Genomic DNA, 21,287 nt, shown 5'->3' with positions numbered 1-21,287 from the left:
GAACAGATAACAAATATTTCTAGACAAAATATTGAGGACATCTCCGACACTTACTAGTAGAACATTACCCTCTCACCTTAGGTACTTACATCCAATAAACATACCGAGGATGTAACAGAAGTGACCCAATGATCGCGTTCTCCTCAAATTAAAGTGCCTCATATCAATGATGCAGACAGTGAGATCCTCCAGAACAACCACTGGATCGTTGTGACAAGGTGGGTTATTTCTCATTCATCAGCGACCGATCAATCGACCAAACGGAGAGATCCTTGACCCTCAGCCTTGTCAAGTGCATCGGTAACACGAGATCCATCCCCCTCGAACAGCATTGCGTCGTAAGTCGTTGCGCCGATGATACAACCAGCGATCGGAGCGAGAAGAGGAACAAAGAAATAGAAATTAGCAGCGGTGAAAACCTCCCGGCCATACAGGATTGCTGAGAACAATCGAGGACCGAAGTCTCGAGCGGGGTTGAGAGCCTGGAAATTATTAGCATGTGTTCACACTAGTACAAGAATTCATGAAACATACATATCCAGTCTGCCAGCCCAAAGCTGCTCCGATCGAGAGCAGGAGCAAAAAGACGGAAAGCTGTGGAGCCGGGAAGCGGTTGGAATTGCGCGAGTCCGAGATACTGAAAGAGCCGAACATTAGCACCGCCGATCCCAACACCTCAGAGAACACCGCTTCCCAGTTGGACTCGAAAAAGTTGGCGGGATAGGTGCAGAAGATTCCCGCGGAATGATGACCACTTGGACTCAGAATGGATCCACCAGGGATAGTGTATTCGGGATCCCAAGCATTGATGGCCGAGCGGTAATTAATATACACAAGGGCGGCACCGACAAATCCACCTAGGAATTGGGCAGCCAGCTTGCCTGGGATAGTCTTCCACTGTCCCTGTGATGGTCGAACCAGTGCCACACAAAGGGTGACAGCAGGATTGATTGTAGGACTGGGCTCAGACAAATAGCCGGAGAGGCAGACAGCAGACGCCCATGCCAAGTTGATGGACAACCATGTGCCGTACTGGTAATCGGATAAAAGGCATTGGGCGACGACTCCATCTCCAATGACAATTAACAGAGCTGTCCCAAGGAATTCAGCCAAATAAGGCTTAAGTGCCTGACGAGAGAACAACATGATTTCAATTTTCACACTGAGGGGCAATGGAGAGTCTCCATCAGTGGGTAAAGTCTTTTCAAATGTTTTTTTTTCTTCTCCTTGAAATGTGTTTATTTATGGGGGCCATGGAGTTGACGTCATCCTTTCTCGGAATTGCCTGATCTGGTATACCGAATGTAGATCCCGATCATAAACACATCAACCAGATGGTGCACATATGTGCACATGTGTGGAGAGATACTAGTAATAGATTAGATGTGATCTTCATTTAATGATAAGCATTCTATACGCACGTGCAGTAAGGAATATCCTGTGGTTCGTCAATCCACACACACCTCCAAGGTTGACCATTCACATGTGCAGTTTGACATCATGGGAGCAAGACATATTTGCATAAACAAGCACTTGAGCTTGCAGAATACCCGCAAATAGTAGGTAATAGTGGTTAACTCGATGCACTGGCGCATCCATGCTTCAAGTTGGTATCTTACATAGAGTGAAATGATTCTTTTTTTGTCTGAGAATGCTGATGAACCCAAGCTTGAACTTATACGTGGTCAGTCATAACTACATTTTCAAGTTAGGCTGTTCCTAGGTGTTGTCCAAGATTTATTCTAGTACACAACGCTCTATTTACTGATAAGGGCTTGGAACGTGGTATAGACTCAGTTACAGGATACCATGTGCTGACAGTTTCCTACAACTATAATCTCAAAATGAACATTCCGAACTTGAAATTGGTATTAATACGAGGAAGAAAAATCAAATGTGTATAGGTTGAACATACAATCTTGGAATTAATATGAGCGGTTTCTGAAATTCCTTATCGCCCCTTGCCGCTATCCTAGTATTTAACGCGTCTCCTGACGCGTCGAGAACTAATTTTTACCACCTGCAGACTGGACCACTCATTTACCCACTCCAACTAATTCACCATGGCGAACCGATGGCCCGATAATAACTTCAATGATTCCGAAGTCAGTAACGTGTTTCAGTTGGCCCAAACATTCGAGTTACATTGCGCCCAAGTTTATGAGCATGCCGCGAGCCATCCCGAAGATGCGGCCTCGGCCGAATACGTGATGCAGTTAGCATTACAGGCTTATCGGACAGTTCACAGCCTTCATATGCAAAAGCTGGAGTCATCCTATTGGGATTTGAGTACCGCGACCGCGCAACTAGAGAGCAAGATCTCAGAATTTCACAAAGAGCGCAAGTTACCATCCTCCGAACACATTTCACCTCTCGACGAACATCTCGATACCGTTTCCCCTCCATTGAGCGATCAGATCAATGGTACCCCCGATTCCACCCTGGGACGTGTTATTACCAGTGAATACGATGACGATGACGATGACGACGAGAGTGACTCGGATTGGGAAGAGTCCAAAGAGGAATCAGATGATGATTACTATGAATATAACGAGGGCTCTGATTGTGATTCTGAGTTGGACATCATAATGGAAGCAGATGAAGTAGATATTGTGGAAAATTCAGAGGCCGAGGAATTCACGAAAAACCCTGCCCCAGAAGTTTCCAATGGAGAAGAAATCGAACATTGCACCGAGGACAAAGAAGCACAATCTCCCGTCCCAGCCCTACTAGACCAAGCAGCTATGCATGACAGAATTACTGCAGCATTACGAGCAATGGCTATAAAAGAAGAAACTCCCGACCGAACCCCACAAACTCAACCCGAGACTCACGCCGACGACGCAAAACTATACACCGTTCCCACATCCACAGACGATGGCCACAGTGAAGCTACAACCGTGCGCCTGGATTCGAACCCAGCGGAATCACTTAAGACTTCGACAACGTTAGCAGGTGTGGGCGAAACCCGAACAAATATCGATGTAACCCATCTTCATCGAAAATTGTCAGCGCAGACCACACCCAAGGGAACCCCTCGGCGATTGAAGACAGTCTGTTACAAGTATATTCGGAAGGCGATGGTTCCTATCCGGGGCCAAGCTCATTAATAAGCGACCAAGAATGGGTTCACTAACGGCCAACGAGGTTGGTCGCCTTCAATATCCACAAGGTGGTCAGGAGAGATTCAAGTTTCTTGCCTGTCATAGCGCATGCTAGTGATTTGAGCTGTGCATATTATACCGACCATTATTGTTAGATCCTGTGTCTTGATTTTGTGATTGAAGTCGAAGAACAAGGTTGGAACCTTCTGAATGTGTCAGACCCAAGCCATAGACGCCAAATTTCAGTCCCGTGTCATACTATTAGACAGCTGTGTTACAGGGAATGCATGCGGCACAGATGTGGTCATCTACCTACCAAACACGCAAAAAGCCTTCAATTCTGAACCAAGAGAGGCTTTGACTGAGCATCAATGGCCGTTACAAGACGTCTGAAATTAAATGTACACCATGATAATTACCATACAAATGCCAAATAGCTCAAATGGGCTTATATTTAAGTATTAATTGAAGACAAATAACTGCATATAGAGAAGTCAAGGAATATTATCGAGTAAGCGCTGACTTCATATTACTAGTGGAAGTCAGGCGCTGCTCAGTTGACAGAGGAAGCCTGAACCCATTAAACCTTCTCAACTTCAGTGGCTTCAACACCCTTGGTCAGACCCATCTCATGCGCAAATGTGTCATGAGGCTTCCAAGCAGCCGAGTTAGCAGGGGTGGTCTCCTCCAGCATGCGATCAATCTGTTCCAAGGAAAGACCCTTGGTCTCAGAAACGCAGAAGTAAGCAAAGAGGAAGCAGAAGAACAGACATCCACCCCAAACGAAGAAGACCTTGGAGCCAAGGTTACCCTTGTCTGCGTCAACCATGTAGGGGGTGACAACACCGATGATCTATGATGATGAATGTTAGCGACAGGTCTGTTCTATCCAAAAGGTGCAGATGGGGATTGAAACATACGCAGTTCCAGAACCAGTTCGACGCAGTTGACAAAGCGACACCCTTGGCACGGATGGGCAAGGGGAAGATCTCGCCAACCAAGACCCAACAGGCTGGGCCCCAGGTTGAAGCGAATGCGGCAATGTAGATGCAGGTGAAGACAACGAGACATGTGTTGGCGGTTTTGGAGGTACCATCAGCGGTACCGACAATAGCCACGATGAACTCGCACAAGCACATGACTACAGCTCCGTAGAGGAGCAGAGTCCGACGTCCAAATCGTTCGATAGTCCAGAAGGAAACAGGAGTACAGGCAACATTCACAATGTTCATAATAGTGGACATGAGGAAGGAGTTCGACATTCCGATAGACTGGAAGAAGGTGGTTCCGTAGTAGACTATTGAATTATTCAGGTTAGTTCCAACACTTCCATTTCAAAAAGGAATATCATAACATGGCTCTTACAGATAAAGTTAACGCCAGTCCACTGCTGGAACATCTGCGCGAACACACCAACTAAGACGCGGCGCAAGTTGCCACTGGGGCTGCTGATACCTCCCTTGAAGCAATCTGCCCAGGTGGTCTTGGTTAGTTGAAATTCATACTCCCAGTTGGCCTTGATCTCAGCGAGCTCAGCCTGGATGAGGGGTGAATCCGCCGGAGCGCCACGAACACGGGAGAGAGAAGCAGCAGCATCTTCAATTCGATTGACCTTGACCAGATAACGAGGGGATTCTGGGAGGAAAAACAGGCCAGATGCAAGGATCAAAGCCCAAGCAAGCTGGATACCAATGGGAATTCGGTAAGAGCCAGAGTCATTGCGACCTGAGGTTCCCTGTGTCGCGCCCGATGCAGAGAGCAGACCGATGGTTACAGCAAACTGATAGAGAGAGACAAGCAGACCGCGAGCCTTCTTGGGAGCAATCTCGGAGACATACAGAACGACAGTAGCAGAAACACCACCGACGCCAAAACCCGCGATCAAACGACCAATTACCAGTCCAGCAACGGTGTATGAGGCAGTTTGACCGACGACACCGCAAGCGAAGATGAAACAAGAGACAAGAATAGTTAAGCGACGACCAATACGTTCAGCAATCTCACCACCAATCAGAGCACCAAAGAAAGTACCAACTGAGAGGATAGAGGTGATCAAAGAGCGCTGCCAGCTGGCCAGTATAAATCCAGAAGCATCAACACTGGTCGGCACGGCATGACCAAAGTGTTCCTTCACATATGCCATGCCCTCGACACCACTAATATATCCCGAGTCGAATCCAAAGAGAATACCACCGAAACAGGCAAATCCACAGATGAGATAGGCTCGAAGGGAGATCGGGGATTCAATTCTGCTCACATCGGAGCTTCCCATTGGGAGTTGAGACATGATGTTGGGAATAGGGCCAAAAGCCAGGTACAGAGTTGAAATTCACAAGAGGATCCAATACTGACTAGGACTCAGACAAGCTCAGATCATAGACCGTGCAGTGGGGCAAGGAAGAGCTTATATACCTTGAGACATACTTTGAACCAAGCTTCATCCTCCTTTTCTTCCCTTTTCTTTCTTCCCTTTTCTTCCCTTTTCTTCCCTTTTCTTCCCTTTTCTTCCTTTTTTCTTTTTTTTTTGGTTCTTCTCCGTCCATGGACTTTTGCACCGGGCCTATATCCAATGGGGGAAATAGATTCTTGATCTGACAATACGAACACTGCGAGTATGTTCTGGGCATTCTTGGCAAAAGGTTCCCCAAGCTACAGAGAAGGACGTTGTTCTCCGGGGCCCATATCTGTCTTGGTGATTGACTAAGAAGAATCCGGAAGTCTTCCAGAACGAACAGAGATTGGACGGGACGAGCGAAAAATGACTCCAAAGACGGAAATTTGATCTTGGCAATGTCTTCTACTCCGTCGATGTTGATATTTCGGACTTTCATCTCGTCTGATCTATGGCATTTTGAGCGCCACGACCACGTGCCGCGTACTATGAGCCTTGGCCTGAGTGCCATTTTCATTTTTAATTGGTTTATAGTGATCTTTCACCCCGCGTGCTTTAGCTAAATTGGGATATACTAATTCATTATAGGTTTGGCGTTGTCTGGGCTTAATTTTAAAGTACTGGACTCATCCTTGGATCCTCGCACCAATGCCGACTCGGTATCCCTTATACTGTGTACTCTTAATCGCCCCCACAACTTCGTTTATCTCCAAGTTATTTTCTCTCATCGAATTATGGAAACCAGGAAAGAATGTGGAGTGAGGAAACTTTTTAGATTTTCGTGGTAAAATGACATCTATGGCAACATTACACGTAGCACCAGTTGACGGAAGAAATAGAATTGGAGGCTTACTGCTGCCCCGCCATTATCAACCGTGGACCCCCTTTTTCCACTTCCCGTATCATTCAATGTGATCATTCGGGTTGGGGCACGGACCGAGAGATATTTTGGAAGGTTTTCAGAATGTCGTATCGTCTTTCAAGTCCGAGTCAGTGCCGAAGAATTGCCAGCACTTGAGTGTATGGTCGCAGACCTATGTGGTACATAATGCAGATGTCGCCTGGATATCTGTAACCAGGTGGAGATGTTATGATCATTATAGCAATCTTAAACATTAGTGCTCGAGAGTAGTTCCACAGGCTTAGCTACTGGCAGTGGCTGGTCAACTGGTGCAATTCATTTACAGCAGCGATGACTTGGTACATAGTTTCGAGGTCTTCGGTGGTGTTTCTCGTTGGACTTCTCAAACTCTAGGGACGAACAACGTACCTCCCGGGACCTCGTACTACCTCCGCTTACACAAGGATCTAAGTCACTTCAAGTTGACCCTTGGCACCCCGCCACAGCATTTTCCTCCGCATTGAACAACTTGTGGAGGTGGGCTGATTTCTAGAGGCGGGGAGGCACACCGAGAGACCAAAGCGGGAAAGGAATCTCAGGATTGATAAAGTTATATTCACTAACTCATATCAGCGCTGTGAGTGGCTGTAATTTAGGACACTGAGTTTAAATGGCGATTTTGAATAAATTATAAAAAGAATGATCGCTCAAGTTGAAAGGTTCGTCAGCTCTGGTCCCTTGTAACACAGATCATTCGCGTACTTTGTCACTGCGAAAACTACAAAGAAAGTTCAGTCAACATTACAGGGGAATTTCTTAGCGAGATAAAGTATACAGAAAACTCAAAGGAAAAGAAATAAGATCAAATCTGTCATCTGATGCAGGACAGGAAGCCAAGCCTCTAGTCTTCTGGAGATTTCTGGCCAATTCAGTGATTCCGTTGATAGCTGACTTTCTGATCTCAGAAATTTAGGGCTTACCCTTGGCACATGTGCAGCGTTTAAGTCGGTTTCCAGTGATTATTTTTTTAATAAAAAATATTCAATGTTCATCAGTCTAATATTGCAAGGGTGACCCTTTTTCGTCACATGTATAATTCCTGGGACCGAGGCTTGTTTAGGCTCAAAGCTATAAACTTGAACCTTCCGATGAAAGACACATAATAAGCTCAATTTGAAGATATGATCAGGAATGGAGGAGATATAGAAATCTCATCAAGTGCAATTTCCTCATGGCCTCCTCCAATGAGGACCTTAAAGACCACTGCCTATCAGGAATCAGGATACATAGCATCCACATGTGCAATCTTGATGATGGCGCTGCGACCGTGCCGAAGAGGTTCTTCCATCAAAAGAATACTACAATATGATCCGTTTCGGTTTCAACTTCATCTTGCATATCATACAACATGAAAATCCAGGTTTCCTTATCAGCTGGAATCACTCGATGCTTCGTCATTATCCCAGGTTCCGGGATCAACCCCGAGCCCCTCGGTGGAAGTCCGAAAGTATACACAAAACCGGCATCCTAATGTGTATACACAGCTTGCGGCTTTCCCACCGGACTGTACTTCAAAGTAGACTCGAATAGTGATCTTAGTTGAGGAAGACTTGAGTTAGCTGGGAAAAGTGACACAGAATGTCCCCACATGAGATACCCCCCCCCCTTTTGTTTTCTGTTCGATCCAAACTCCAACATTGAATTCAGAGATTCAACATCCGACTTATTAGCTCCTTTGTATGAATACCGAGATCCTATTCTTCCAGAAACTCAAACTGGCATACCCAAGCTCGACACGCCAGCATCTAATAGGTTACGAGGTCATCTAACTCAAGTGCTATACCTTAAACAGTATTCTGGAATCTTGGCATCAAATGGAGAAATCGGAAGCTGAGCATGTTGAGGGTGTCGAAGGTTTCGAGTCTCGGGTTTATCGCAGTCGGTGCTACTTATCAATATGCCGATGCTGCAAGTCAATTTATTACTGACATTATTCTCTGAGTTGTAGGCGAAGCATCATGGGCGAAATTGATTCCTGGCGGATACTCCCCATCTCGATGCATAAAGCTTCGTGGTAGACCAATGATTAACGCTATCTTGCTCTTGGCGGGAGTCTCAATCATGTTCTTTGGTTATGACTCTTCATGCATGAGTCAAGTTGATACAAATGACAACTATCTGCGTTTCATGGGAACTGACTCAGGCTCTGCTCGTGATTCTGCTGCCGTTGGCGGGTTAGTGAGTGTCTGGTTTGGGGGTTTTGGAATAGGTATGTGTTATGACTGACAGATGGATGGACCCGTCATTAACTAAACTCTGAGTATTATAGGCGCCATTTTGGTGGGCTCTATGGCAGATGATATTGGACGTCTAAAATGCATTCAACTTGGCTGTCTCTGGGGTATTCTAGGCGGCGCACTTCAAGCTTCTGCGCAGAACTTTACTTGGATGGCCTTTGCGCGAATTATTGGCGGCATCGGATGTGGACACTTGAACACTATTGTTCCCATATGGACATCTGAGCTGGCTGACTCTGGCGCGCGAGGAGCTTTTGTTGCCGTGCAATTTACATTAGCACTCACTGGTGGCACAATGTTTGTCTCTCTTCCTCTTGTCCAGTATTCCTCTTTAGCTCCCCTTGAGCTCATATGTCCATGTATCAGACCCCGTGGAAGCTTTGCTAATTCAACTTTTCATTCATAGCGTTTATTGGACCGAATATGCATGCCTCAAGACACAGAGTCTTGCTTTCGCGTGGAGATTTCCTCTTGCCATGCAGTTGATCTTTCTCCTCTTCATATTGTTCGCTACACCCTTCTACCCCGAATCGCCTCGCCACTTGATCAGGATCGGAAGACTCGAGGAAGCACGGGAGATATTGCAGAGAGTACGGGTAAATGTACCTGAATCCCAAATTGAAGATGAGCTGGCTGAGATTGTGGGAGCAATTTGCCTAGAGGCTAATCACCCCCCGGCTTCAATGTGGACAATAATGACCAAATCCGACAAGCTCCATACAAGACGCCGGATTCTCCTTGGTGCAGGGGTTCAGGTAATGCAGAAGTTCACCGGAATCGATTTCATTTCAACATATGCCCCAGAGATGTTCACACTTGCTGGATACACCGGTGACAAACCATCCTTACTGGCTGGAGGGAATTTCTTCAGCTATACGGCTAGCTTGGCTCTTGCAATCTATCTCTGTGATCGAGTAGGTCGTCGTCGGCTAATGTTGATAGGATCATCCTTGATGTTTCTAGTATTGATTGCGGGTGGTGTCCTTTCCCATGAAGTCATTTCGAAGGCTACCTCAGATCCATCGGTATCCTCTCGATGCGGTGGCGCAGTTGCAGCAGTGCTTTATCTATACACGTTTATCTATGGAAGTACTTGGCTCACCACATGGTAAGAGATTTCCGGGTTGAGAAAATTAATTTGATACAAGATTTTTATTAAGATAAATCGGGGAGCCTTGGAACCTTGAACAGTTAGAACTAACAATAGTCATAGTTGGGTCTATCCCACAGAGATTTTTCCCCTCGTCAGTCGGGCAAAGGGAACCGCAGCAGCCACGGTCGCCTTCTCGCTAGCCGGTGGTATAATCAATGAGATTGTCCCGTATCTCATCGACGCCATTTCATATTGGGTATTTGTCCTTTTCGCCCTTCTAAATCTTGTCATGCTCGTCCCGATATATTTGTTCTACATTGGTGGGTTAACCGTTCGCCGAAATCACAAATATCCTTGCTCTGGAGGCGAGCTAATTCATTGTGAGGATTACAGAAACAGCGAGCCGTCATCTGGAAGACCTTGATTATTTATTTGCGCATGAAAGTCCATTCTTCTGGCATGCTGAGCGCGCGTTCGCTCAGATGAAGAGCGAAGAAGGTAGCTTGGATAAGACGGGGAATCCTGCTCAATAAATCTTTGATATCTAACATATCCAAACATTGAATTAATGGTTTAGCCCCGAAAGGCCGAGCTTATGACCAACAATGTAGGACTCAAGTGCTGCCTACGATGTTTCAGATCTTATCACTGGCAGCATCTGCTAAATTCAAGGTCAAGTACTGAGCACTTAAACACCCATTCTTATCATTTGGAGTCGCATCAATTCCTCTGTGAATATTTGAGTGATACTATATGTACATTGGTAGCATGGCTTCAGGTTCCAAGGTTGCAGAACTGAGTCTACTAAGCGAGCTTGAAAACATACTGTATAGCTGGACGTGTCCAAGTCTGGGAACCTCATATCATTAACATAACCGACTACATGACTGGCCAATTCTCGTTTCCGATGAAATATAATTGTTTCAATCTAAACGAAGGTCTCTTGCTCAAGATTCTCAAGGGCAGCCTTGAGAGTCCAACCCGCCCATTCAAAGTCACTCTCATCCAAGTATATCTGACCGCTGAGTCGCACCCACCAACGCCCCTGAAATGGGAAAATAGGCATAAAGGTCTTCCAGTGTTCAATCAGAGCCAACTGCATCCAATCTGTGATTGTGCGAGTCTCAGTACTGTCCTTGCATTTGACAAGACTCCCTGTTCCAGAAGTGGGTCTCTCTAAGGGGAGAAGAATATTGATCATAGAGCAATTTGTCATGCAGTGACCGTTGTCCTCAAGAATCCGAGTCCCCAATATTTCCGCAACTCGTACTCCACCTTTCTTGCTAAGAGTTGTGCAATATTCCTGTATCTTTTGTTCTCCTCCACACACTTGCTGGCGCCATTTGATGGCGGCAGGAATCGTCAAGAATGCGATATTGTCGGTTGTCCCCACAAACTCAAAGTTGGTCTCAAACTCCGTCTTCTTTTGCAAGAAATCTTCTTGTTTTTTATTTCCCTGCTGCTCCACCGTATCACGCACAACAAAGCCGTGACTTGTTGGTAGTGTACTCCGCATCATCCCTTGATTGCGCGCAGGAACGTAGAATACAGCGCATCCGCGAGGGGTATAAAGCCATTTATGACAATTGGTTACGAGAAAGTCCGGATCCCTGGATGGGATATTAAGATCAATTTGCCCGATTCCATGTGCAGCGTCTACCAAGCTCAAAACATCTTCTTCGCGACATATGGCAGCAAGTTCTTTGAATGGTAGCCGAATGCCCGGGTTCGACGAGATGGTGTCGAAAATTGCAACACGCGGTCGGAATCCTTCATCCTTTGATTTCTGGATGGATTTTTGAAAAGTTGACACAATTTCCGAATTCTCCTCGGGGTATTGAAAGCCGACTTCTCGAGTGCGAACGCGTTGCTGGTTCGATTCGCAGATATACCTAGTGGTTTTCCCACAAGCACCGTATATGATGTCTAGTTGAATAATCTCATCCTTGCCATCTGCGTTCCAGGTAATATTGCGAAGAACAGTATTCACTCCGGTAGTGGCGTTTGAAGTAAAGACGATGGTAGACCGAGGAACACCGAGAAACTCGCTCATCGCAGCTCGGGACTCATCTAGAAGTTCCGGGAAGCGATATTTGATAAAAGGACACGGATTCGATTCACATTCGTCTCGTAGAGCATTTGTCCGATCGAGAATTGCGCGAGGAGATGTTCCGAAGGATCCTATATTTTAATCAGAGATAAGTTATAACAACATCAGGATATTCTCATCTTACCATGATTCAAGTTTCGATATCCTGGTGCGAAGTAGAAATGCTGGCGCATATCCTGACCGAATGGTGTCGGCTCCCAACTGTAAGAAGACATTATCACGTATCCTCTAATGGATAAAAATGGATAGTGTGTTGATGAAGGGGAGAGAGGAGAGGATGACGATTGTAAACAATTTTTGCCGACATTGTCGGTACCTTCAGGTCGGTCTCATCCAATAAGTGTTCTTTTCCTCATCTCTCGTGAGGGAATCTCCACTTGATCTACCCTTTTCATATCTCAGTACTACCATAAGATACAACTTCGGCGGGCTGTGGATATGGCTTGGACCCTGCAGGGTGGATCAAATATTCGGCTCTCTCCGATCAAGGAGTTCAAAGTGATAATTCCATGAGATATGAATGGTTAAATTGAACTTCATTTGCCGACTGTGGGGATTCGGGGTTCTTTAACCCACATTTTGCACGTAATACTGACATGATGTCTATGCTTGATCTTATTACCCCACGATTTCCTGTATCCGATATAGGTCCGTGCTCACCTTCTTTAATAGTATACCAAGTGTCAACCACAACATGTTCAATTGCAAATTCGACTTCACTCTCGATTGCTTTTCATAAGAAGATTAGAGGAACCAGATTTTAATTCGATATCCTCACATTCCGAACAATTTCAAATACCGCTCAAAATGAAAAATCAACACGATGATGACGAAGGAGACCCCAACAATCACCTTGAATGCGCCAAAGAGGAGTTCTCACAACGAAACATTCAAGTTGGAACTCTGCAAAGAAGATTGAAATCTCGACATATTCAGTTCCTCGCATTATCCGGAGCGATAGGAACAGGACTTTTTGTGGGCGCAGGCCAAGTTATATCCCTAGCTGGGCCATTATCTGCTGTGCTTGCGTATTTTATTACTGGCTTCAATCTCTATGCCGTTATCAATAGTATGGGTGAAATGGCTACTTGGCTCCCTCTTCCCGGTGCAGTCCCTATTTATGCCAGTCGATTTGTCGATGAGGCCTTGGGATTCACACTCGGTTGGAATTATTGGTACCAGTTTGCTATTGGCGTCCCCATTGAAATTAGTGCTGCGGCACTGGTGATTGACTATTGGCCAAATGGGGTCTCGTCGGCAGTTTGGATCACGATTCTCTATGTGGCAATCTTTGCGATCAACAGTCTTCCTGTTCGAGTTTATGGAGAACTGGAGTTCTTTCTTGGATCTATTAAAATCATCACCATAATTGGTCTTATGTTGCTTATGTTCATCATCACTCTGGGTGGATCGCCGAATCATGATCGCATCGGATTCCGATATTGGCAAAACCCAGGCGTGATGAATACTTATCTTGAGCCTGGATCTCTTGGACAGTTCTTAGCTTTTTGGAAGGTTTTCATTCAGGCAACGTTCAGCTATGGAGGCAGTGAGATGGTAGTCGTTGCGGCGGGAGAGACCGAAAATCCCCGACGAAACATTCCGAAAGCCGTACGTCGTGTGTTCTGGCGAATTGCCATTTTCTACGTCGGAAGCATTTTCCTGGTCTGTCTTTGTGTCTCTTCGCGAGATGGGCGACTGCTAAATGCCATCGGTTCCGGAAAATCGGGCGCGGGAGCAAGTCCGTTTGTGATTGCCATTGAGAATGGGGGAATCAAAATACTGCCTTCAATAATCAACGCAGTCATTCTTACATCGGCCTTGTCCGCAGGAAACTCTTTCTTTTATGCCTCTACTCGAATTCTTTATTCGACAGCACTCGATGGAAAAGCACCTGGGTTCTTGAAGCATGAAAAATTCGGCGTACCATATGCATGTGTGGCTGTGACGGCAGCGTTGAGTCTTCTCGTCTATTTGAATGTCTCTTCAAGTTCAGCAGACGTTTTCTTCTGGATCAGTAACTTGAGCTCGGTCAGTACCCTAATTGTGTGGACATCCATCGCAATCACCTATATCCGGTTCCATCGGGGACTCAAACACCATGGCATTCCACGATCTTCGCTCCCGTTCAAGGCGCCCTTCCAGCCATACTTGGCATACTTCGCTGCTATCTTCTCTTCAATTGTTGCGCTTTTCAACGGCTTTGACGCTTTCTTTCCTGGTCATTTTAGCGCCAAAACATTTGTTCCACCCTACATCGATATCCCTATCTTTGCGAGTCTCTTTCTAGGTTATAAATTCATCAAGAAGACGAAGCTTGTCAAACTGGATAATATGGACCTGTGGTCTGGGAAGGAGGAAGCAGATGAGCTGGAGAGCACATGGGAAGAGCCTCAGCCTCGAAACTTTCTTGGTATGGCGAAACACCACCATTCGATTATATTGAGACCAATTACTAACTGAAGCAGAGCGTATCTGGTTTTGGATAGCTTAGACGTATATCAGTTTAGAGACATTCATTTCATGTCTTTGTCTCTGCCTTCCGGTATCTTAAATAGTCATGATTCAAAAGACCAAAAATGATAGAAGTAGGTGAATTGACAAACTTGGTGGCTTTTTGTAATATGAAATATTCCCATTTTTTGATTGAAATAAGGTTCAACTAATTATAACTTGAACGTCCAGCGTGGCTCTTGATGTTGAAATTGAGAATAGGAAAATACGCCATATGCGACATCTGAATGGGGAGTATCAGGTGTGCGAAAGCCGCAGGAAGTCTAGGAAATAGCCGGATCGTTGACTCGGGCTTGAAGCATCTCAATATAGGAGGAGCCTTTCAAACTTGCCATAAAGTGGAAGACAGAAGCAAGCTCCGGCGCTTGAGAGATGGACAGGACGTACTTGGTCTCTTCGGCCAGCCCGTCTGTTTCCGTTGCGATCAGATAGCTCATTGCGGTCATCAATGGGAAAGGTATGAGGTGCTGGCGGAATGTTCCTGTGGATGAATGTAGGAATTTTGGTATACAGCGGATAATCCCCTGGCAGCAATCCCTTGGATGAATTTCGAGCCCTGTCGGTCCTCCTCCAAAGATGGTCCGGTTGGCATCATGAGCGAGTATGCATATCGCCCAGTATAATGTCATGACGTGAGCAGCTGTGATCTCCTTCACTGGAAGATTTTTAGGTGACTCCCAGTCTTTCTCGAAAATACATACATCATCTCTGAACCTTTCATTCCACAGAGACAGATTTTTAATGACCATCTTCATGCAAATTTCGAGATAAGCCTGTGACTTCGCTTTGGTTTCGAGATTCGCAGACAATATCCGGCTATCAATCTCTGCATAGATAGAACCGAACTCAAAGAGAATGTCAACAAGAAGATCCTTCGGAGTTTTCTTGTGATGAGTCCAAGGATCGCACATCCAGGCTGAGTTTGCTAGAACACACTTCTGCCGTGTCTTGATGGCATACAAGGCCTAGTAGGTAGTTGGGTCAGCATAAACTTGACCCTGTTACGGTAATACTGGACTTACATATTGCATCCTCCCATCAACGAAAAGGCGATGTGCAGGACCGGTGGCATAAAAGGATGGATCTTTAGATAGAACGATAGCTAAATCGCCCGCTTGGTGAGTGAGCCAGCTCAGTTGCTGTGTGGCGTGGCACTTCAAGTCATATCCGAATAGAGCCTGAGAGATGGTTAGCACCATTGTTCAGAAATGAGTTCCTCGCATGTGAGCATCGGAGCCCATATGTATGTTGTAGTCTACCTCGTAGAAGGTGAATATTCGTGCTGCACCAAGGATAGCCAGGGCATTATGCTTCCTAGAGGACGATGCCAATTCTTTGCTCATCTGTTCCAAAGCCGCCGAGTATAGTCTTATTCCTTCTTGTCTCATCCATAGAGGTGTGTCGGCCGCGTTTGACATGGATCGAAGGGCGATTGCACCGAAAGCAGTTCGAAGAAGATTGCTATCTGGTAATAGGTTTCGAACTGCGTTAATGGATCCACCAAGTGTAACTTGCGACTCGTCAAAAAGTGCTGAACTTAAGCCCTTGGGCATGTATATCTCCCAGAAGAAAGATTCAATTTTCACCTCGAGGCCAGCTCGTGAAAATCCCAGTGATTTCTTTAAATTTGTCACCATGTGTATTTGCGATGCACTTCCAAACATCGCATCCTGTCGACCTCTCCCATGATTGGGACTTGATTTGTCCTTGTCACCTTTCTGTTGACCATTGTAGAAGTGTAACTCAAGTGTTTCATTGTAGCCGTCGCAGCGTATGCAAGCCTTCCTGCATTGTCCGCATGATGGTCTTTGCTGGTCACACTTATTCCCCTGTTAGCGACCCCTTATTTTCCCCTGATAGCTGGCACTCATCCAGGGCTCGGAACAGCTGGAGCAGATGAAAATACTTACACCTTTCTTCCGCCTTTTGCAAGTCCGGCACGCTTGAGATCGACCTGGAATTCCCACCATAGAGAGATGTTAGTGATGAATAGGAACCTTGAAGGAGCTGCACCCCGCTGAATAACGTTGAAACCTTATCAAGCATTACATAAAAATGTTATTTTTAGTTGCCGAGGTCGGTTATCGGTATCTAGAGATCCGTTTTGTGCGTTGTTTACTCTGTAGAAGAGCCGAAAACTGACGATTCTCCATCGACTTATTATTACGGAGTCAGCAAACCCAAGATACTTAATTTGGCCCCCAAATAACGCATGATGACTCCACTTCCTCCATATGCGGTAGCGAGTGCGCTTCGCGAAGGACGATTTAGCTCATTAAGAGGCTTGCAAGGTTGTTTCAGGGGTAGTTTCATGGGGCTATTTTCTATTTTCCTCATCCGCGTGGAAAGAATAAGGAGTAAGCACGGAGATCTCCGTGAACCCCCATGGGGTCCACTATTTCACTTAATGTACAAATATTGTTTCATATTGCCGGGGCTCAAAGGGCGCACAATCGGCATTCATGATCAAAGCTGAACTAAACTCCATTTGGACCATTTTGCGCCGCCTGCATAAGAAAGACGCCGCAATATTTCCACGTGGCGTATAGGGCATATACTACACCCAATAACACATCTAAATCAAAAATTTGAACCTCTGAAATCTCCAGTTGAAATTATGCTTACTGAGATCTACAGGCAGAGCCCCCAATATGGGTGGTGATTGTGGCTTTTTCAAGCTATCAAAGGAATATATCAAATTAAAATTAGCCTGGGAAGAAAAACGTTGAACTCCGGCCGGAATGCCACTGGGAGGTATAAAAGGCACCTTCATCCAGGTCAAAAAGAAAGACAACTCTCACTGCAGCTTTCTTTCTCTCCTCTCTACAGCACACCTATTTCAAAGTCCTCTCTCTTCACAAAACCCTGACTCAAAATGAAGTTCACTCCCAGCTTCCTGAGCATTGGACTCCTCGCCCTGCTTGGCTCATCTGCTGCTGCCAATGATGACGCTTGTTGCCGACACGATGTGACTACAAGCAGTTACCACGAGCACATTCTCAACAACTACCTTTCCGTCTGGGATGGCGACCTGTCCCTCCTGACCTCCACATTCCACCCTGATATCGTTGTCTACTCCGACCGCTTCCCTTCCTCCACTGGAAATGGCAGTGACGCTACCGTGATCACCAACCGTGAGCAATTCGCTACTTTTGTCGAGAGGGCCCGTGATGGATGGCAGAGCTACACCTTCAACCCTATCACATGGGTATCTGGCGGCCACTCTGTTGCCGTGCGCTGGAAGATGGAAGGAGTTCTTGGAAGCAACTTTACCCTTTTCGAGACGTAAGTCACGCATTCTCCGAATATTTTCTTCCTTTTCATCCACTAACATATTTCTCATAAGACCACTGACGGCTGGTTCTAACGTCACCTACAACGGCACTGACTTCCTTGTTTTGGATGAGTGCACTGGCCTCATTAAGACCGACTACATCGCCCAGGACCTCGTCACATACTTCCATGCAATGGGGTTGGACTACATTAGCGTCTAATTTTCAAGGTTCAAACCGTCGCGCAATACCCATTCCTGCCAGATGAGCGTCATATATTGTACAAGTGCACCATGTTGAATATTTTTGTATAATTTTTAAAGTATGGACGATATGTAGATACCGTTGTGAATATTGAAAATATAATCTGTCTGAACTAAATACATCCCATTGAATCCAAATAGCCTAGATTTGAAATTTGCGGTCGGCTATTTTGCCTGAACTTTCAAAGACTCCGTGTGGAGTGTGTCCACTGGCAGATGAAAACCTTCCAATCAATGTTGGTGAATTGTCTGTGCCTGCCAAATTTGAAGTGGATAGGTCCACTCTTTACATACTAGGTCACGGGAAGTACAGTCAACTGGTAGCGCTTTCGCGGAAGTTCGGCTTGAGATTGATTGATTAATTGATGTGAATTACTAGTAGTATTAGTATAAAGACTGGTCGGAGAACTATGGGTAGAAAAACCACTGGCAGTTGACTTGAAGGATTAGGTGGTAACATTAATCATATTTTATTTCATTCGATAACATAAAATATCCATATACTACACATATCACACTGCATCTCACTAAGGGTCCTTCAAAAGTAATATGGATCCTCAGTGAGGGTTGTCGTCATTTTGATCGAAGTGCTCCCTTGCCCAAGGGCTGCGAAGACGAATAGCCTCTCCCTTGTAGAAAAAGATGAATGGAATTGGGACCAGCAAGATGGAGATAAATCCAAGAAGACTCGATGCCCACTCATATCCAAGCTTGTCATACATCTGGGTCGCGAACAAGGGGAATCCAGCACCCACCACATTGCGACACAGAATCACACCTGCCAAGGCGGAGGCAGAATATGTCTGGTAGCTGTCCACAACATAGTTGAGAATACTAAGAATGACAATATAAATACCAGCACCGAAGAAGCTGGAGGCGATGATGGGCACAATCCAATGCACGGAGCGGTAACTTGTCCATCCAAACCAGAACAGACTGATTGGAATCAGAATGGCTCCAACACGGGCCATCCACATTCGCGCTTCTGGGACACCCTTTCCATCGTTCTGGGCGACACGGCGAAGATAATACTTCTCTTGAAAGGGGTACAAGCAGAAGGCAATAACGGGGCCAATGGCCATTCCCAGGAAGGCCAGACCTTGCTCTCCGGTATTGAAGGGGTGTCCATCGGGAGCTCCGAATACCAAGGGGAAGGACTCGTTGAACAGATAAACCAGTCCATATAAGAAGCCGTTATAGATCGCAGAGAAGGTAGTGATGGGCTCGGAGAACAAGAAGCGGAATGGGCGAGTGAGGGTGATAGCGAAGAGTTCATGGAGACCCTTCTGTTCGCTGGCATGAATATCGGTGACCGATTCGGCAGATTTAAGATTCTCCTCCTTCATCTGCTTGCGCACGCGATTAACCTTTTTCCGCAAAACCGCAGAATGTCGAGTTTCAGGGATGGTCACGATAAGTAAAATCCAGACGACACCTGTCATCGCCATAAGAATCCAGAAGATCCATCGCCATCCCAGGTTGAGGCCAATGTAGCCTGACATGACAAGCGCTGTGGGGGGTCCAAAGGTACTACTCAACCCGTAGATAGCCATGGGGCCACCACTCACGTTCCGCTCCCAAAGATCACTGATAGTTCCACCAGTATTGGTCAAGGGGGCGCCTCCAGCGCAGCCTGCAATGAATCGACAAACGAGGACTGTTCCGATATTGGGCGCCAGTGCCAAAGGCAGCTGGAAGATAAAGAGGAGAAACCATGACACCACATAGACGGGTTGGCGACCGAAGTACTCGGACAGTGGTGCGAGGAGAACAGGTCCAATGGCATAACCCAATACATAGAGTGAGAGAGCCAAGGTAGTGACTTCCTCAGACACACCAAACGCGTCTTGGATGCCAGTCGCACCAGATGAGATTGAACCAGCACACCAGGTTCTAAAAACAAAGTATGTTTGTCAGCGGTCGATCATAGCCAAAAATATCTCACACGACAGGGGGCAAGGGATGACCCGGGGAGGGGGGGGGGGAGAAAAACGCCACTTACGTGAACACATTCAACATGCTAACAAAAATACTGATATACCACTTGCGCCATTTGGGCCAGTTGCGAGGGTTATCATGGTCGTCGGGCCCGAAAGTAATGAAAATGGGCAGAGCTTCATTTGGGCTACTTCTCGCCTTGGCCAGTGCTTGTTCTTCAGAAAGTACCAAGGATGAAGACTCGCGGAATGAGTCGCTAGTTTTCTCCACGTCGTGTGTCGCACCCAGGGGAGACTCTACCTCTGGGGTAGAAGCCATGATTTTCTGTGCTTCTTGACGCACTGAGCAATTGGGAAATTGCGAAAGCGTGCACGGTGCTTCAGGATATATGTATTAATCCGAAAAGAAGCAATCTGGGGGGGAAGACTAGGTTTAAAAAGCTCAGTGGCAAAGAAAAATGGAGCTGTGACGAACCGCTTCCAGATGTACCCCGATCCCGGGGATGAACTTCTATCCCACACTTCCACTACTCCAAAATTCTTTCCCCGAACCTGAGACTTTTTTTTTCTTTTTACTTTCTCTTTCACCGAGACCCGTCGGGCGGGTCGGCCTGCCGAGAAAAAGAAGCAATCAAGGGCCAATGCTTGGTATAACGCATCTCCACTTGGTCAATCTTAACCTCGGTGAACGAAGAGATTAGTCATAAAGACGATATTAGTATGGATCATCGTGGGGATTTTGATGATATGGGGTGTTTTCCTTGCTTAGTGTATCAATCTCGGTGAATTCCTTCAATCAGAGAGAATTCTATTGAAAATGTTGAGTGATAAGCCCATGGATGTTGCCCGTCATAGAAACCTGAGATCGCGGTCTACCTATAGCCGTGGAATATACCCCACATCATGATGTGCAGTTTCAACTTTCAGTGTTGGGCTTGAGCAACTTGGAGTTTCTAGAATATCTTTAGACCAATGATTCGGTCCGAGTCCTGATCGTTTCAATGTTTCTCCCATTTTCCAACTACATCAGTCCGATATGCCATTCAGATGGATACTACCACTGGCATCCGTACCTAGTCTATCATACTGGGATTTTAGAAAATTTGAACAATCGGATTCGCATGTGACTTGGGAATTTGTGTATATTCACAACCTTGGAAGTAACTACGGAGTAGTAACTTTGTTTCAAGACTCGGGAACTTGAATCTGCGCAGGTGGGAATGGGAAGTCCTGGTCTGTACTAGAAGTCACAGTCCCTAAGGTACTATCAATACTCCAGATTTGCCTGATGGTACCTTTTCGCCATTAGCACTGTCGTTCACCGGTCTAAACTTATCAAACTTTCAAATGGGCAAGTTCATTAAGGCACCTGGGAGTGCATCCTCGGGCCGCAAGTGAACTGCGACCGGTGTCGGCACAGATCTTGCAAGGCAGGAGATGAAAATTGCCGAGGCCGATCCTTCA

General features: G+C 46.0%; 9 protein-coding genes across 9 annotated transcripts; 4 read left to right on the top strand and 5 right to left on the bottom strand.

Moving 5' to 3' along the window:
* Positions 1 to 248: 248 nt before the first annotated feature.
* Positions 249 to 1,146, bottom strand: N7483_002996 (uncharacterized protein; the record flags this gene model as incomplete). The annotated part of the gene is made up of 2 exons (XM_057086433.1): positions 249 to 482; positions 535 to 1,146. 2 exons carry the CDS (start codon positions 1,144 to 1,146, stop codon positions 249 to 251), a joined length of 846 nt encoding a protein of 281 aa, XP_056952582.1.
* Positions 1,147 to 2,063: 917 nt separating this feature from the next.
* Positions 2,064 to 3,110, top strand: N7483_002995 (uncharacterized protein; the record flags this gene model as incomplete). Its single annotated transcript, XM_057086432.1, has 1 exon — positions 2,064 to 3,110. One exon carries the CDS (start codon positions 2,064 to 2,066, stop codon positions 3,108 to 3,110), a length of 1,047 nt encoding a protein of 348 aa, XP_056952581.1.
* A 574-nt stretch (positions 3,111 to 3,684) lies between these two features.
* Positions 3,685 to 5,391, bottom strand: N7483_002994 (sugar porter family MFS transporter; the record flags this gene model as incomplete). The annotated part of the gene is made up of 3 exons (XM_057086431.1): positions 3,685 to 3,957; positions 4,025 to 4,401; positions 4,470 to 5,391. 3 exons carry the CDS (start codon positions 5,389 to 5,391, stop codon positions 3,685 to 3,687), a joined length of 1,572 nt encoding a protein of 523 aa, XP_056952580.1.
* Positions 5,392 to 8,458: 3,067 nt separating this feature from the next.
* On the top strand, positions 8,459 to 10,260 carry N7483_002993 (uncharacterized protein; the record flags this gene model as incomplete). Its single annotated transcript, XM_057086430.1, has 5 exons — positions 8,459 to 8,606; positions 8,667 to 8,931; positions 9,041 to 9,742; positions 9,848 to 10,047; positions 10,121 to 10,260. 5 exons carry the CDS (start codon positions 8,459 to 8,461, stop codon positions 10,258 to 10,260), a joined length of 1,455 nt encoding a protein of 484 aa, XP_056952579.1.
* Positions 10,261 to 10,655: 395 nt separating this feature from the next.
* On the bottom strand, positions 10,656 to 12,052 carry N7483_002992 (Pyridoxal phosphate-dependent transferase major region subdomain 1; the record flags this gene model as incomplete). The annotated part of the gene is made up of 2 exons (XM_057086429.1): positions 10,656 to 11,908; positions 11,962 to 12,052. The coding sequence occupies 2 exons, from the start codon at positions 12,050 to 12,052 to the stop codon at positions 10,656 to 10,658; spliced, it is 1,344 nt and encodes a 447-aa protein (XP_056952578.1).
* Positions 12,053 to 12,644: 592 nt separating this feature from the next.
* N7483_002991 (uncharacterized protein) lies at positions 12,645 to 14,331 on the top strand (the record flags this gene model as incomplete). The annotated part of the gene is made up of 2 exons (XM_057086428.1): positions 12,645 to 14,250; positions 14,306 to 14,331. 2 exons carry the CDS (start codon positions 12,645 to 12,647, stop codon positions 14,329 to 14,331), a joined length of 1,632 nt encoding a protein of 543 aa, XP_056952577.1.
* A 283-nt stretch (positions 14,332 to 14,614) lies between these two features.
* On the bottom strand, positions 14,615 to 15,988 carry N7483_002990 (uncharacterized protein; the record flags this gene model as incomplete). Its single annotated transcript, XM_057086427.1, has 3 exons — positions 14,615 to 15,316; positions 15,374 to 15,529; positions 15,611 to 15,988. 3 exons carry the CDS (start codon positions 15,986 to 15,988, stop codon positions 14,615 to 14,617), a joined length of 1,236 nt encoding a protein of 411 aa, XP_056952576.1.
* Positions 15,989 to 17,226: 1,238 nt separating this feature from the next.
* Positions 17,227 to 17,845, top strand: N7483_002989 (nuclear transport factor 2 family protein; the record flags this gene model as incomplete). The annotated part of the gene is made up of 2 exons (XM_057086426.1): positions 17,227 to 17,636; positions 17,698 to 17,845. 2 exons carry the CDS (start codon positions 17,227 to 17,229, stop codon positions 17,843 to 17,845), a joined length of 558 nt encoding a protein of 185 aa, XP_056952575.1.
* Positions 17,846 to 18,443: 598 nt separating this feature from the next.
* Positions 18,444 to 20,142, bottom strand: N7483_002988 (MFS transporter; the record flags this gene model as incomplete). The annotated part of the gene is made up of 2 exons (XM_057086425.1): positions 18,444 to 19,779; positions 19,889 to 20,142. The coding sequence occupies 2 exons, from the start codon at positions 20,140 to 20,142 to the stop codon at positions 18,444 to 18,446; spliced, it is 1,590 nt and encodes a 529-aa protein (XP_056952574.1).
* Between the last annotated feature and the right edge of the window lie 1,145 nt (positions 20,143 to 21,287).

The sequence above is a fragment of the Penicillium malachiteum genome (genome assembly GCF_028827825.1).
Source record: "Penicillium malachiteum strain IBT 17515 chromosome Unknown utg000001l:1.0-8184562.0:1.0-8186909.0, whole genome shotgun sequence".
Taxonomy (NCBI): domain Eukaryota; kingdom Fungi; phylum Ascomycota; class Eurotiomycetes; order Eurotiales; family Aspergillaceae; genus Penicillium; species Penicillium malachiteum.
Note: the sequence above shows the minus strand (reverse complement) of the source record. Positions and strands in the feature narration are given on the sequence as shown.